The 16395-nt window shown below is 29.1% G+C and overlaps 2 protein-coding genes and 1 pseudogene across 6 annotated transcripts; 1 reads left to right on the top strand and 2 right to left on the bottom strand.

Moving 5' to 3' along the window:
* The first annotated feature begins 732 nt into the window (after positions 1-732).
* Positions 733-16086, top strand: LOC126923040 (acyl-CoA-binding domain-containing protein 5). Of its 3 annotated transcripts, none has more exons than XM_050736049.1 (7): positions 733-824; positions 6616-6723; positions 13866-14059; positions 14138-14300; positions 14441-14580; positions 14669-15019; positions 15092-16086. In XM_050736049.1, exons 3-7 carry the CDS (start codon positions 13892-13894, stop codon positions 15233-15235), a joined length of 966 nt encoding a protein of 321 aa, XP_050592006.1. In that variant the 5' UTR covers positions 733-824; positions 6616-6723; positions 13866-13891; the 3' UTR covers positions 15236-16086. The 3 variants fall into 3 exon arrangements, with proteins under 3 accessions (XP_050592006.1, XP_050592007.1, XP_050592005.1); XM_050736050.1 differs by having other exon boundaries at positions 761-860; XM_050736048.1 differs by lacking the exons at positions 733-824; positions 6616-6723 and adding an exon at positions 12283-12551.
* On the bottom strand, positions 2528-6394 carry LOC126923038 (odorant receptor 4-like). Of its 3 annotated transcripts, none has more exons than XM_050736044.1 (6): positions 5415-6394; positions 5015-5321; positions 4575-4835; positions 3249-4433; positions 3056-3160; positions 2528-2823 (listed from the first exon to the last, which is right to left on the bottom strand). In XM_050736044.1, the coding sequence occupies exons 1-4, from the start codon at positions 5629-5631 to the stop codon at positions 3980-3982; spliced, it is 1239 nt and encodes a 412-aa protein (XP_050592001.1). In that variant the 5' UTR covers positions 5632-6394; the 3' UTR covers positions 2528-2823; positions 3056-3160; positions 3249-3979. The 3 variants fall into 3 exon arrangements, with proteins under 3 accessions (XP_050592001.1, XP_050592000.1, XP_050592002.1); XM_050736045.1 differs by having other exon boundaries at positions 2529-3160; positions 3249-3941; positions 4070-4433; positions 5415-6125; XM_050736043.1 differs by having other exon boundaries at positions 2528-3160.
* LOC126923047 (uncharacterized) lies at positions 7956-12163 on the bottom strand (annotated as a pseudogene).
* Positions 16087-16395: the final 309 nt, after the last annotated feature.

Genomic DNA, 16395 nt, shown 5'->3' with positions numbered 1-16395 from the left:
AAGTAATTTCTAGTTCCAGGATTGCAACACAATTAATAGCAATATGTTTGTGCTTAATATTTATGAGATAGTTGTTTGTCAATTACTGGCCTTTAACATTTGGATAATAACCCCAAATTTAGAAAAATTAGAAAAGCTAGCAATCGCGGAAATATTGTAGAATCGCAATACTCTTGTTACTGGTGTATTATAAAAAGATCTTCATAAACGTTCAATAAAAGTTAATCAAGTGATTAATTAATTGACAGCCCGCCCAGTATTTCTAGAATTACCGATACCAATCTTTTAATGAGAAGTATTTTAATGAGAGACTATAATGCAAACTATTATACCTGTTTAAGATTAAATTAGTTGTAAGTTTGAATAATTCATCCGTCCTAGTCCCTCACTGTCTATCTGTCCTATTGTCGATCATATCATCTGTCCTCGTCGCACATTGATGCCTTCCTTATTCCACTCGGGCCTTACTCTGTCCTTGTTGCACACTGATGCTTTCCTTGTCTACGAACATGTAATGTGTCGCCATCTACTGTCGGATACACCAAGTTACGGATCTTACCGCTCGTGCTAGATGGCAGCACATGGATTCGTAGTAGACAAGGAAAGCATCAATGTGCAAGGACAGCATAAGACGTGAGTGTAACAAGGAAGACATCAGTGTGCGACAAGGACAGATGAAGCAAACAACGATAGAAAGAAAGATGGACAGTGTGCAACAAAGACAGACGATACAGACGATAGTAGAAAGAACGAGTGACAGTGTGCGACAAAGACGGACGATGTGAACGACAATAAGAGAGATAAATAGTGTGAGATTAGGACAGGTGAATTATTCGAACTTACAACTAATTTAATCTCAAGTAAGGCTATTTTTTGAGTTTCTCCTTCCCAAATTTTATGTTAAAGTCCCTCGTGCGATACGCCTCATTGAAGGATTGAAGTTAGTAGTTCTAGAAATGCTGAGCAGACTATTAAATAACCAGTCACTTGATTATGACCTTGATTATAACCTTCATTGAACGTGTATTAAAGTCTTTTTATAATATATATACTATATAAAAGTTAAAATTTAGCAATATCTTCACGATTATTAATCCATCTTACCTAACTAATGTTATAAGCGTGTAATACAATATATTTGTTAACTGATCCTTATAAACTTTAGTTTATTCTTTTATATTTAATTTCTACATAGTAATATAATATCAACAATACATATATTTATGATATGTATGTATATGTGTAACATTTATTTTAAGAGTGTATAAAATATATGAAACAATTTACGGGACGTCTTTCGTCTTCTTGTCTTTGATGAGAAATTCGTGTAATTTGACGAAAATTTCTTCTCGACTGGTTAATGTACCCATAATTCTTTTTCTTAATTTTATTAAATGGTCATTATCCAAATTCGTTGTTAAATGTTAAAGCCTAACACAGTTGTAACTCTCTTGTATTCAATTTAAAATATTCGAAGATAAGGGAAAGTAATATTTCTTTTTATGTGCTGTATAATTGCTTTTGCTGCAACATCAGGAAACTGCAACAGGAATCACGAAATCTTCATCACATCAAGAAACTTAGTTGTTGTTAGTTCTAAATGTTTTATAGCTATGTTTATGATTTTCAGTATATTTATATTATAAGAAGTACTAAAAAAGTTATTAATTCTGTTAATATTGTAAGAATAGTGGCTATTAATTTCTGATAGTATTTACTATAATACTATAGTATAGAAGAAATGCTTGTATAATAATTATTGTTTCAACCGTTCGCGGAGAGACGCAATCGCGAGATAACGCGTCAACGAGAGTCGTAAATTCTCGTTACGATTAAACAATCGACGCCACGAACTGATTGATCCCCTATCTCTATTACGAGAATAGAGGTGGTTAGGTTTGAGTGTATACGAATAACTACACTGGGTTGGTTGATAAAAGTTTAATAAAAATAACGAAACAACAAGTTCAACCAAAGATCAACAATTAAAAACGAAAAAGATAACAGTCAAGGTTTAGTTAGCGGTTTGCTTATAACGAGACCTATCGCAATTCGCAGCTTGAGATAGACGTTATGTGTTAGATTCGATTCAATGTGTAACGTTTGACGCGTCACAGGGAACTGATCGACTTTAGATGATTTTCTTGTCTCATTTTTAAGATGACCCCCACTATACTTAGGTCACGCCACCGTTCGCGCCTATGATCACGTATGTCTGTTCTTGCGTGGAAAACGTAACGGACAAAATTCGACGTTTCGAGAGCTCGCTGCTTGGCGACAGCTATGCGCTCGTCGATACATTGTATATAATCCAGCGGTCAGATAAGACGATCTGACTGCGACATTGTAGGGCCCGCGAGCGACGGTTAGAAAATACAGCCCGTGGTAAGCCTCGTGGCGTAACAATTATGTTGTACAAATAAGAATGAATTATATATTATTTAATTTAGAATTAAGTTATATTTGTTATTACATTTAATTTATATAAGTATCTAAGTGCGTGTAGCACTAAGAATTCTCTAGATGTAAATATAAAATTATAAAATAAAAATATAAATAAGATATAAATATTAGATATAAATCATGTGAAAATGTACATTAAATATAATATATGACTATCTTAAAATGACAAAAGTCTTTTAACCAGTTAGCTGTTTATATTCGTCATGAAAAAATTCATCTGTGTCCATCAATATTACAGATTAGATACTAAAACATAACAATTTTGTTCGCTTTCAATCTTCAATCGAAGTATTTTCAATATTGATGTCATTATTTTGGACGTATTCCAAACTTTTATTACGTTTATTTTCGACTTGTGTCCTGAATAATAATTAATGCCATAATAGGTATTACACGTAGCTTGCTACAATGTTCTATCGGCGTTGAAACTTTAACAATGAGTAGCATAAGTTGAATAATAATAGATTTTTTTAGGAGAGTCAGTATGAAAAAGTTAGTTTGTATTTGCACATATCTCTCATATCGACAGCCAAAAAATAAGGCTTCGTTTTATCGACGTACGAAATTGACCAAATATAAAAAAGGTGCTCACAGTAACATAAAAGAGTCTTCAATCGTAAATTATAAATGCTGCAAATAGGATACTGGAAAAACTTGCAGCCAAGTCAATCATCTCTCCAAAATTTCCTTTACAAACCTAAAAGAAAAAGCGAATCAAATAGCTACTTAAAACATGTATGACATCATCATCAAGCAAGGTATAACCAAAGGAATCTCCCAATTACCTTCCACATTTTCAGAACTAAAAGTCCAAACGATGGTATGTTGGGGAAAAATCTAAAACAAAAAATCACAAGGACAATCAACAATACCGGTCAAGCCATTACAACCTGTCCTTCTCATTAGACCGAGCAGGTATAATAAGCGACCCTAATGTCAATATGGTTATGAGAGGCAGAACATAAATCATCTATTGTTACAATGTCAGTATTCCACAGACTGGAACAAAGCTTCATTATAAAACTCCAGAAATTGAATTACTGTCTGCCATTATTATGTAATGTAATACGACATAATCCCACAATAGCAATTTGCATAATTATACACTTGTTCCTGGAAAGCTTCAACCTATTAATCTAGATCCATAACAAGATATGAATATTAAGGCCAAGTTTATGTATGTAAACATTATGTAATGTAAATAACGATGGAGATTACATTGGTTAAATAAAAAAAAGATCTACATTCAATCGAAGAATAATATTAGGTAGGATAAGGAGTGAACATTTACTCTTTTAATTAACTACAGGATAATTGTATGAAGATGCTATACGTTTATGGATGTACATCCGACTATTTTCGATAGGAATTGTTTTTAATACGAGCGAAATTATAGATTGCCTTCCTCGTCTTTTTGAAGTTTACGTTTGTTGTATCTGTTGTAATAAGGTAAAATACGATGCAGCTGTGTTGAATACCTGAAATCAAACTTTTTATACCTTCATTGCTTTACTTTCTAATCTCGTAAGAATTGATTTCTTTTTCGACGTAAAAATATTACATTTTTAAATTCTACACGGTTTAATACTTCGTTCAAATTACTCACGGCCGTTAATGTATGGATAGACAACGTTTGGAAAGTTAATGCTGAAATACTGGAATATTGTTGCGCCCTAACAATCATAAGGCAAAGGTATCGCTGATAAATTGGCGGTAAATCGTACCACGGTACATTGAAATAGACTGCATGACCTATTTCTTGACTTTCTTGAACGAGGATTTCACCAGGCCAACACCATAATAAGAGGTGTACCGCCATGGAAATGAAATAACATATAAATTTCACTAGATCGGCTTCTGCTTTCCCGGTATCGAGAATTGCATACCCACTTAAACAAACTTCTATTCCGCTAGTAAGAATTTGCAGGAAAACGATGGGTGTTAATAAATTATTCACCTCGTTCACCACACTGTATAGAAGTAGTATTATCGTCAAATATACGAATTGAAGAGAAATCGGTACGATTTAATGGTGATACAAAATATTAATTACAAAAAATTTATTAATAAAATTAGAAATAAGACAGGATTGGAAGTAGAAAAATATTTACTGTATTATTCGCTGATGATGTCGAATACATCTCGTTAGATCTACCTTTATCTTTTGCTTGTAATTTGGATTGCAATTTATTTCAGTTCCTATATTACTGATCCAGGTATTGATTAATTTAAATTGAGCAGACACATGTAACATCGTGGTCATAAATGAGCAATCCAAACCAGCGATTGAAGTGATAGATAATGCGGCTGATAAAAGTTGACAAATGAAAGCGATTTCGAACTTGGGAGATGCTGAAATGTCTGTGCCGTACCTAATAACGAGATTAAGCATAGCGAATGAGGAATAATAAATTTTAGGTCTAAATAAAATAAAATAAACATTATCGACAACAAATATTTTATAATCTAAACATTGCAGTAAATATATTTCTATTAGTTTCGCTTTGTGATCAACGACGAAGAAAATCAAAGTAGAAAATATTATCTTTACCAGACGATAAAAGGTAAATGTCGATTGTTACTTGTACCACTAGCGTTGTAGTCAAATCTAAAATAATCAACAGCTGCAGCGCTGGAAAAAGTGATCACATTGCACACGCAGGATGAATAAAAAACTATCGTACAAATACGTGCCCAATAAGCGAACTGTGTGTAAGATTGTATTTCTTTCGAATCGTTGGTAGTATCCCACAAACTTTTTATTTCGTAGTAAAGCATATACGATCTTTCTCTTCTTGCTATTAGGTAAAACATTTTGAACAACGTTTGTCCGAGCGTGGTTACAATGCTTCCTGCCCCTAATTCGAGAAGGTATTTAATTTATTATTCTCCCAGAAAATAGAAGTTCGTTCAAAAAATGTCAGATATAAGTGGATTCTACTGCGACTTACCTGCCAGGATCTCTATGTCTCCCCAATTCACTGCTATCAACATAATTTCGGGCACAAAAACACTAATGAGTGATACTAGTGTGAATGTTAAACGGACATATGAAAATATTTTGTTACACGTCGAACTTTCCTGTTCGATGGGCCACATTCCAACTATACTACAAAGGATTTTGTTCGGTAGTATGTAATAATCGAATGTATTTGATAGCTCTTTCATTTTTGCTCATATGAAATTGGATACGTCTACGACTAAAACCCTTTCTCGTATATGTCTTAATAAAGTTCCCCAATAGGGAATTTTTTATGTCAATATTATAGGTTAAATACTAAAACATAAGGTTTTATTCGCTTTCCCTCTTCAGCCGAAGTATTTTCAACACTGATGTTATCAGGATAAGAACTGTTGTATCAGAAACAGAGCTTTGTAATTCCAAAGAGAAAATAATGCATTCCTTCTACTGATGTCATCATATCGTACATATTCCTTTTCATTTCGTCTATTTTCGATTTATGATCTAATTAATAATTGATGTCGTAAGTAGTAGGAACGACATGTAAGTTGATACAATTTTCTTCCGACGTTGAAACTTTAATCATAGGTAGCATACGTTGAATGGTAATAGATTGTTTAGGAGAGTTAGTATGAAAAAGGTAGTCTGTATTTGCACGTCTCTCTGGTATCGTCCAAAAAATGAGACTTTATTTTATCGACGTACGAAAGATAAAATAGTTAATACGTAAAAATAACATATTTGAATAAACTTAGTTCATTTATGAATACTAGCTGTTTTTAAACATGATGAAAATACATAATGAAATAATAGAATGAAAAATTACAAAAGATGAATGAATCTTAAAGTAACTATACAGTAGCTTGTAACTAATTTACGTTTTATACATAATATAAGTTATAGTTTTATGAGGTTTATTCACCTTATAACAATCTTTTCTTCCTTGGCAAAGTAAAGCTGTTGTGAAATTGAAAAAAGAAGCTCAGTGCACTATCGCATTTTTATCGAGCGTTGGATTTCTGTTTACCGGAAATAACACAAAAATAGTATAAATTCGATAGATACACAAATTTTTGACCGATTATATTTAAGAAAATCTAAGAGAGGATGATAAGATTTTGCAATCGCGAAAGGAAGCAAAGCGTTACGCGAACTTACAAATAATGAAGTCATATTTTTCATATTTGCAGTGAACATTTCACCCAAAAATGTGATTGGAGTGAAGAGAAAAGGATGATTGGAGTGTGATTGTAACCCATAAAACACGAGGAGATTAAAAGTTAATAGCACGAGTATCGGTAAGTACGTCAAACTATTTTCTACCCAATTTGTTATCTAGAAACATACGTACGAAACCACTTACAACTGTAGATAATACAAGAATCATCACCGTTAAGCTTGCTTTTACGGAAATCCTGGTTTTTATCAAAATTATTTCCGTACGAGAGTTCAGTACGCTGTATTCACTCACGTAGGGGAACACATAGACACCAATTATGATGAAAGATTTCTTTAAATTACCTGAAATAAAATAGAGAAAGATTCGAGAATCATATCGACCTATTATACTGACCAAGAATATGCAAACAGAAACTTCAAAATTGTACGTGGACGCAGTTGAAAGTATAAACTTTCAAATACGTACGCATAGAATGCAGATTAATTCTGTGAAAAAGCAAAATTAATTGAAAAATCATCAGTTTCATTCAGACACTCCGCAAAATTGTTAAAAAAGAGCTCCATTAAAAGTTGTATGTGAGGGTTCTTGGGATATTTTCAGCTTTGTACAACAATTATAAAAGTTTATTAATTTTCCGTACTCGATTTATAAAAATCTCTATCACTAACAAAACTGATAAATTTTCTTGAAAAAATATAGAAAAATATACAATAATTCACAACAAATTACAGTAATATGAAATTTACTTTTCAAAAACAATTAAGAATAAAAAATGTTTCCATTTTGTTGAAAATTATATCGTCTATTATTTACTTGAAATGAAAGAAATATTCACAATGATTACATAAATTAGGTTTTCATTTTATGTATAAATTACAATCCTAATTGACTATCACAGTAATAATACATTAATTCAATATTACATACATTCATATAATATATTTTAAATATAAAACATTTAATATGTAATGAAATACTTTTTTTTTTACTAGTAAATATCGTGTAAACCTTACATGTACTTTGTTCCATTATTCTACTCTAATTAATCACAAAAATTATATTGTTGGAAATTTTATGCTTACACTGTAATTAATTTACAACACAAAAATAGTATTGGTTGTTTAATTTTTGTTATCTATAATCTATAATCTAATATAATATAAAAAATAATATAATTTAATAATCTAATATAAAAAATAATATAATATAAAAAGAAATAGTATAGTGTTCATCAGGAAAGTTTTGAAACATCAAAGTTTCATCAACAATATTATGCAACTATTCTTCAAATAAATGTTTAGTACATTTAATTGAGATAGAAACCATATATAACCAGTCTTATTATCTCAGTCCCTGTTAACTTATATTTATTAACTTTTACATCAGCTTTTTACATATACTTAGTTAAATTTCTGTTTATTTTATAACTTTAACTGTCGCTCCTAACCTCAAATCGCTCTTAAACCTTCATTATTTGCAGACATAGACTAAAGCTTCTGCTTTTCTAATTTGTTTGTTGAAGAATGATGCTCTAAAATTAATCATCATATTTATATTTTTAATAAATATTGTATCACACGACTATAAAATTGTCCTCCGAAATCAAGGCCAATATTTCCTTGAATAAAATTCTCATTTGCAATCACCATCTTTTAAATTCATATTTATTAGGAAATCAACAATATATTTATCCTTTTCTATAAAATTTTCACTAAATTGCGACATATAAAATTTCTGCAAATTTGCAGGCAGTTGACCAAAATTCCTATGCTCTAAATCTACTCCATACAATAAAAATTGTCGAGATGTAAGAGGTAGATTTTCTTTGAGTAAGACTTGTCTTGCAATAATCATTAAATCTTTCAGTTTGTTGTGACAAATGGTATTGAGGACTTGTCCATGTACAATAAGCTGAAAACATAATATCATAATAATTAAACCATTAAACAGAAATATAAAATTAAAGGATAAAATATTAAAACAATAGACTTTAAATACATACTTTTTCTGTAAAAAATTGGACATCATCCGGTGAAGCTATTTTCAGCAGCATTTCCAAATAATCTATAAATGCACATCCAAATATATGATACGAGCCCTTCAATGAACATCAAATATAACTTAAGAATTTAGAAAACAAGATAACACGGTTATAAAATTGAGCTGCATTTTCTTTCTTCAAATCTTTCCTTCCTAAAAATTAAAAATGACATTAAGAAGTATATAATTTAACCTTTACAAGCTTTTAATTTTAAATATACGTAGTGATACCTACTTTCATAATCTTCCTGATATTGATTCACTAAATATCCCTTTAAAGTTGTACCTTTGGAATCACGTATATTTATAATTTTAGAATTATCGCATATAAGTAGTAATTTCATCACAAAGTCAGTATTGTCTAATGCATATGAGTAAAGTTTATTGAGTATCTCCCTGCAACCAGTTAAAATCAATTAAAATGATCAAGTAACATAAATTACTTAAAATAGATACTTTGCAGATATATATAAAAACAAAACATTCTATTTTGCAATATTACTTTAGGTTTTGCTTATTCTCATTAATCAATTTCGCAATATCTTCAATTATTTCTGTTAAGTTTTCACTATTCACAAGGTTTATAAGATTAAGAAGATTTGTATAAATCGTATCATCAGCATATAACGATGCCCCTGGTTTTGGTAATGAGTTCTTATCATTTAAAACCCATCCACGGCCGCGGCCGCGACTGATTGAAACCATTTCCACCTTAGGAAAGTTCAATCTATAAAATAAAATGCGAATGATACCTTTCGCAGAACATATATCGATTAACTGTAAAAATTACGAATTTGCTTAAAAACAGATATTCTTTACGATAAATTCATGTATAAAATATAAATTTCTCAATATTCATTTATATAGAGATTAAAATTTACTTTAGAGAACAATAAATTATTGACACTTCTTTGCAATCTTATAGCTTTCTATATATAGGTTTCGACAATGCAAGTTTTCAGGTGAAAAGTCAACTGGTTCAAAAGTTATAATTATCGCAGTGACTATGTAAAACTTCTGGTAAAACCTCACTTTATTTTGATGTCATATTGCTTCTATCCATCATCTAATTGGTCCGCACAGATCAACATTCACATGCTCTCGGCTTCCGTTTACTTCCTATGTAAATGTATTGTCTCTGGATCGCTTCCGTCAACTATGTCATCAAATCCATGTTATTATGATGCAAAAAACGTCGCCACAAAATTTTGCGCAGAGGATCGGCGAATATATCATCATAGAAGTGACCCTCCCCTCAGACTTAGTCCTTTGCTGGCCACCAATTTAATTCTATTTTACCATACTATCTCTAACTGTAGTTAAATTTACCATAAATTAGCTCGTATTAACGTAATGCCTGACGGCGGCCGGAAAATAAATATTAACCCAAACGCATTTACCTACAAATCCATGCTGTGATTGACTGTTTCATGTACATGTCCCTGTACAGTGGGCTACTATGCCTATGACATAGCGGAAAAACAGGACTTGAGACTCAAATAGTTAAAAGTACCGATTTTTCCTTTGTCAATGTATGTACAGTAGAAAATACGTTTAGTTTGTCAGAGTCTGCAAAACATTTTGAAATACAAAAAATAAATACAAAATGAATATTTCCTAATTATAATATAATTAATAATAATTATATTATAAAATGTTTTTACACATTCGATGGTATATATTGTTTACAATTTAGTTAATGATATTGATTATTTGTTAAATTATAATTCTTGTAGAGAACAATGTTCTGCCTCAATTCTACAAATACTGTTAATTATCCTGTAGGAAGAACCTCTGCATGATTATACATTATTAGTACCTTGTACTACAAATAGCAGATAAAATACCTAATGTTAATATAAGGATGCTTCAAGATAACAATGATATATGTTTTTATTAATATAATTACCGAATAATGGTATATGTTTTTATTAATATAACCACAGTAATTACCATACTTCCTCTAGACAACATTTAAACAACATAGAAATGTTGCCAGTATTTAGTAGAATTCTTTGTGTATCTAATGGAAATGAAACTCTTTAGTAAAGACAAAGTGGTATCTTTATATACTCAACTTCAGTGAAAGCGGTCTTTATTCTAAAAAGATTAACAATATTGATTTTTATTTAAACATACAAATATCGAAAGCATGATTTGTATATTTTTTCTACAGTACTTATTGATATAAAGAAGTTGCTAAGAATCAAATTATAGAGTTTCCAGATTTTTATAAAACTTTAAAGTACAAGGTATTTTGGTGGATTAAGCATATAAAATTGTAATTTTTTATTTTAAAATTACAAAACGATTTACTAATTTATAAAAGTATAAGATATATCATGTAAAAAGACATAATAGCCAAAAAGAATATTATTTTTTGTTACATAGTAATAAAATTAAGTGTTTGCAAAAGATTATTGTATACATTTTTAATTGTTGATTTCTTATGGGAATTTTAAAAGTTTATGTTATATTTAAGACAATAGTTGTATATGAAATATGATACCCATTCATATATTTGTATTTGTATTTGTATTTATTGCACCACCTATACATTATTCAATACTTTTTGAATATTTATACATTGTATAATCCTATAATCCTATTCTAATAACTACATAAAATATAATAGTACACTTTCAAACACATATGAATAGTTTCATTATGTGTATATAAAATGAATAATATGTGATACATTTGTACATAAATGAACACTTATGTACACTTATCTTTGCAAAAGATAAACAGAAATGTATTTAGTTTTAATTTATTCTTATACTGTAAAATAGCTTTATTCCATGTTAGTGATACGTTTTTCTAACAATTTTATAGCAATAAATGTTTTATGTATTTACTAACAAAATTTATTACATATATTACAAACATATATTTTTATGTCCCCATTTGCACATAATTATATATAATATATTCATACAACAATCCACTATTAATTTATTATTATTCTGCACTTTGCTATAATTCTAGTTATAGTAGTAAATACGTGTGTTTTAGCATTGATGTTTGTAGCATCTACAGATTAATATACTTAAAGGTAAACAAAACCATTTCAAGAAATATTCATATACAAATATTTATTCTGTTTGCAATTGATAAGAAATACATATATGAAAAAAGGGAAATTCTTATTAATTAAAGATAGATGAGAACTAACATCTAAATCTGAAATTATCATGCACATTACAAATAAATAACTTATTTTATGTAAATGATTTAAACAATTTGTTTTATGGCAATTTATCTCTAGTGAAAATTTATTATTAGGGGATGAACTTTACTGTAGGAGACAAAATATTATTGCCTTTCTTCTGGATTTTTTACTTTCCAATGTATAAAATCCAAAAATGTAAGTTTTTAAGACGACTCACTGATTCAAAAGTTATGCGAAGTTAAGTGAAAGTAAGGATTTTTAGGATATTTTACACGTTACTTTGATGTCACCACGTTAGAAAATCACAAACACGCTACCTTCATGACATCCCAAATGCAATTGGTGGTCTGGCGGTGACGATTGGCAGTGGCAAACAGCGAAAAGGAAGGGGTTAAACTTTGGTCGACGATCATTTAACGCGCATGCGCCATCATGCGTATATGATCACCGGACGATCGCCAGTCATCAATCGGTGATCTGTCATTCGTTGTATGCCTCGTTTTTAACTTAATTGTCCATTTAATTTAGAGAAAACATCAAGTTAGTTTTTTAGCTTGTTACATCGAAAACAAATACTTCGAGTCATTGAAAGGTGGTCAAGAGTTAACAAAAATATAAGGTTATAACAAAGTGAGTGTGAATATCTATCCGTTCAAAGACTGCGGATCTTGCCATGACGACGGAAGAACAGTTTCAGGCGGCTGTTAATGTGATCAGGAATTTACCAAAGAATGGTAAATTTTCTAAGACATTTAAAATGAATTATGATAATTAATATCATTCTTCGAGTTGTCGATGCTTTTAAATGATGTACTTAATCATATCATCGTCTCTACATCATTGTTTTATTATATTTAATGCAAAGCGTTTTATGACATTGATATGATACTTGTTATGTTGTACTCTTTTTTTCTTTCTCAGCATTTTTTTCAGTTCTACGAAACTTGTTAAACTAGTTTTTTTTAATTAGCAGCAAATACATTTATGAGATTTAGTTTTTATGCGAAAACGTGAAGTAGTATAAAGTTCGTGCAATCATGTAAAGTATTTACATATCTATTTTGTTGAGACTGAAAACGAAAACATTGTTTCATACCGTTCTTCAATGTATTTAGATTATTAATAATGTTCTAACATATTAAATTTCAGAATTATTGAAGTGTGTTCTCGTTAATTTTATACTCCTGAGTATTTGTAATTAGATACAAAATAGAATAATAATAAGCGTTTTTTATTTGTATGCGATTTACATTATATAACAAACAGTATGTTTATATTTATTTACTGGTAAAAATTGCATTAAGTATGTCACATAAATTTTTATAATTGTTAAAAGAATAAATTTGAATCTTTTTTTCACACATAATTTATAAATATAAGCTTTGTAAAAAAGAAATTTTCTTTGCTTTTATGCAAATAAAAGATTAGATTTTGATATTATCTCGAACGTACATTTTTATCATTAAATCATAAATATTTATGATTAAATTCATAAATATGTATATATACTTTCCATTTATTACAAGTGCATGTGTGAGTGTTCTCATTTCACTTTCTAACAGAGTAGAATGGATAAATTGCAGTTTATGTTTGAAACTGGAATATCCTTCTTGAATAAATTACAAATATGCTTACAATTGTCCAAGGCTGTATCATCAACTTTTTTCATTTATTAGTGACATAAATTTTGTGTTAAAAAAGTAGTAAATATTTATTTAAAAAATTAAATATTTAATCCTTTATTAATTGAACTTAATAATGTATAATGTTACAAAGATTTATTTAATATCTCTATACTTTTTTATGATTAATGATAATTAATTCATGAGTACATTTGCACATTATCTCTTAATTTTTTGACCAAAGGTCATACAATAAAAATGTTATCAAGTCATTGACTTTGCAATTAATTTCAATAACAATGAAGAAACAAACTTTTTTGCATTAAATGCAGGAAGTATGAATATTATAATTTTATATGAAACTAAAATTGTAGACTAATAAAGTTATATTAATAATAATATTGTTGATAATGTATTATGTTTCAGGTGCATATCAACCTAGCAATGAAGTTATGCTACGTTTCTATGCATATTACAAACAAGCAACAGAAGGATCATGTCAACAACCAAAGCCAGCATTCTGGGAAGTGGTTAAAAAAGCAAAATGGGAAGCTTGGACACGCTTGGGCAATATGAGTAGAACAGAAGCTATGAATAACTATGTAGAAGAATTAAAAAAGGTTGATTGTAGAAACTATTATAATTTTATTGAATGTCATAAAGTAACAGTAATTTAATACTTATTTATAATTTAATAGATTGTAGAAACAATGTCTTATACAGACAAAGTGGCTAATTTTCTAGACAGTTTAGATTCATTTTGTGAAAGTGTCCCACCTGAAGATTTAGAATTACTTCTTGGTCCTGTGTTAGAACGTATGCGCTCACAACCTGGAATGCCATTATCCAGTTCTCCCCTAGGTTTGTATTTGTAAATATATATTTTATTTTTTATTTGTTGATCTGATAATTTATTAACAATGAACATATTCAATGCTAACAATCAAAGAATGGAGAAGTTTAAAACAAATTAATTCTATTAATAAGTTTTTCTTATACAGCATCAAGAGAAACATCACCACATAGAGGTTGTAACATGACTCGACACATTGCAAGTAGTTTAGAAACCAGCCCAGCTACTAGCCATAGTGCAAGTCCACTAGATACCGACGGCGAAGACGAATTTATAGATACTGTCGAAGTAAGCTACTAGTATTATAAACAGTACACAGTATTGGACATATTTTTATTTCCAACTTATAACTGAAATTGTTTCTTCTTATTCATAGTCAGCTCCGGAACGAATACCAAAAGACATAACAAAAACCACTAATATTACTCAAAAAATGGTTAATGGTTTAAATGTTTCTACTGATAAAGTTAATGAGTTAGTTGTTCAAAGAGAGAACTCTTCAGAATTAATTAATGGATACACTAATACAAATGGCTATACAGAACTACTAACAGAAAATAAGCAAGAAAAAAGTAAACAACGTGTTAAAAAAGATGAAAAATCTAACGAGGAATTTTTCAATCAAATAGCTATAACTATGCAAAACTTACAAAGAGATTTAGACAGAATAACGGCTAGAGTGCGCAGTTTAGAAGGTCAAACATTACACGCATTGGCGCCTTCAATAGTATGTGCAAATACAATAAAACGACATTTTTATCATATTTCTATTTCTTTCAATGATATATCATTTTTGTAGAAGCAGACTGCAGCAACTTCATACCCAAAATGGTGGCCTTTATCAGAGTGTTCACCGCGATTATTCACTATCTTAATCGTATGGCCGTTCATAGCGCAATTTTTGATTTCTTTAACACAACGTTATCGTCAGCGAAGGCTGTGATTTAAACATTACCATATTACATCACTCGAAATATATTCCACTATTTACTGTTAGATGAATTCAAATCAGTGTTGAATTCAAGTAATATAGACATTTTTTAAGACAGTTCAAGTATATTTCTACAATCTAAATATGTATATGGTCAAAACTGCTATGTGATTCTTGATTCATACAGATTACATTTGAAGACGTAATCAGTTGGGCAAAACTTTAAAAATTCATTTTATCAACTGTTCACATATAAATGTATACAGTATAAAATGTGTACAGTGATTATACAGAAAAGTTTATTTATTTTAAACATGAGAGAATTGAAGAGAGTTTGATTGCTCTCTGTATGTTTATATGTTAAAAATCAATGAATTAACTGAATATACATATTATATATAATATATGAATGTATATTATATATATTTACTTAAGATAATTTATATGTATCATAAATAGTAATGTGTATTCATATATTGTAATATAGAAAGAAAGATTATATACAAATTTTATATTGTACATTCAGATTAAAAGTAAAAAAAAAAGATAGAATTTATTGAAACTTATAGCTTTTTTAACAGAAATTATAATTTACTTAGGATAGTATCACTTTCTAAATAATATTATAAAGTACTCCTTTCGCTTTTTTTAGTTAATTTTAAAATTGAGAACAGATATATCACGAAATCGTGTACAAATATTGTATAAAAATGTATAATTTTTACTTGTATTTGTAATAAGTATTATTTGTAATTATTCTTTACAAATATTTTATTAACCAATGCAATTATCATAATAACAATTGTCTTTTTGTAATATTTTTCATTTTGTACAATTTTAGTAAAACAAGTAAGGTACTATAACCCGTATTTTACATTTTTTCAATTGTACCTAATTCATTGATTTAAAATAAATTTTGTTAAAAAAAGATTTTTGTCTCTGACAGTATACCTTTGTAGATTATAATCCTTAAATAAGTTTGTCTTTTAAAGTAAAATGTTATATAAAATTTTAGTTTGGAATAAGTATATTATAACAGATAATGGTTAATACAAATTGCTTGTAATTACTTTATGTTTCGATTATATAACTTTCTTTCAAAATATCGGGAGATAAAGCATAATTAATGAGTGTTCGTAATTACAAATTATCTTGTTCAATTGTTGTTTTAT

Source organism: Bombus affinis, chromosome 13, assembly GCF_024516045.1.
Source record: "Bombus affinis isolate iyBomAffi1 chromosome 13, iyBomAffi1.2, whole genome shotgun sequence".
Taxonomy (NCBI): Eukaryota; Metazoa; Arthropoda; class Insecta; order Hymenoptera; family Apidae; genus Bombus; species Bombus affinis.
Note: the sequence above shows the minus strand (reverse complement) of the source record. Positions and strands in the feature narration are given on the sequence as shown.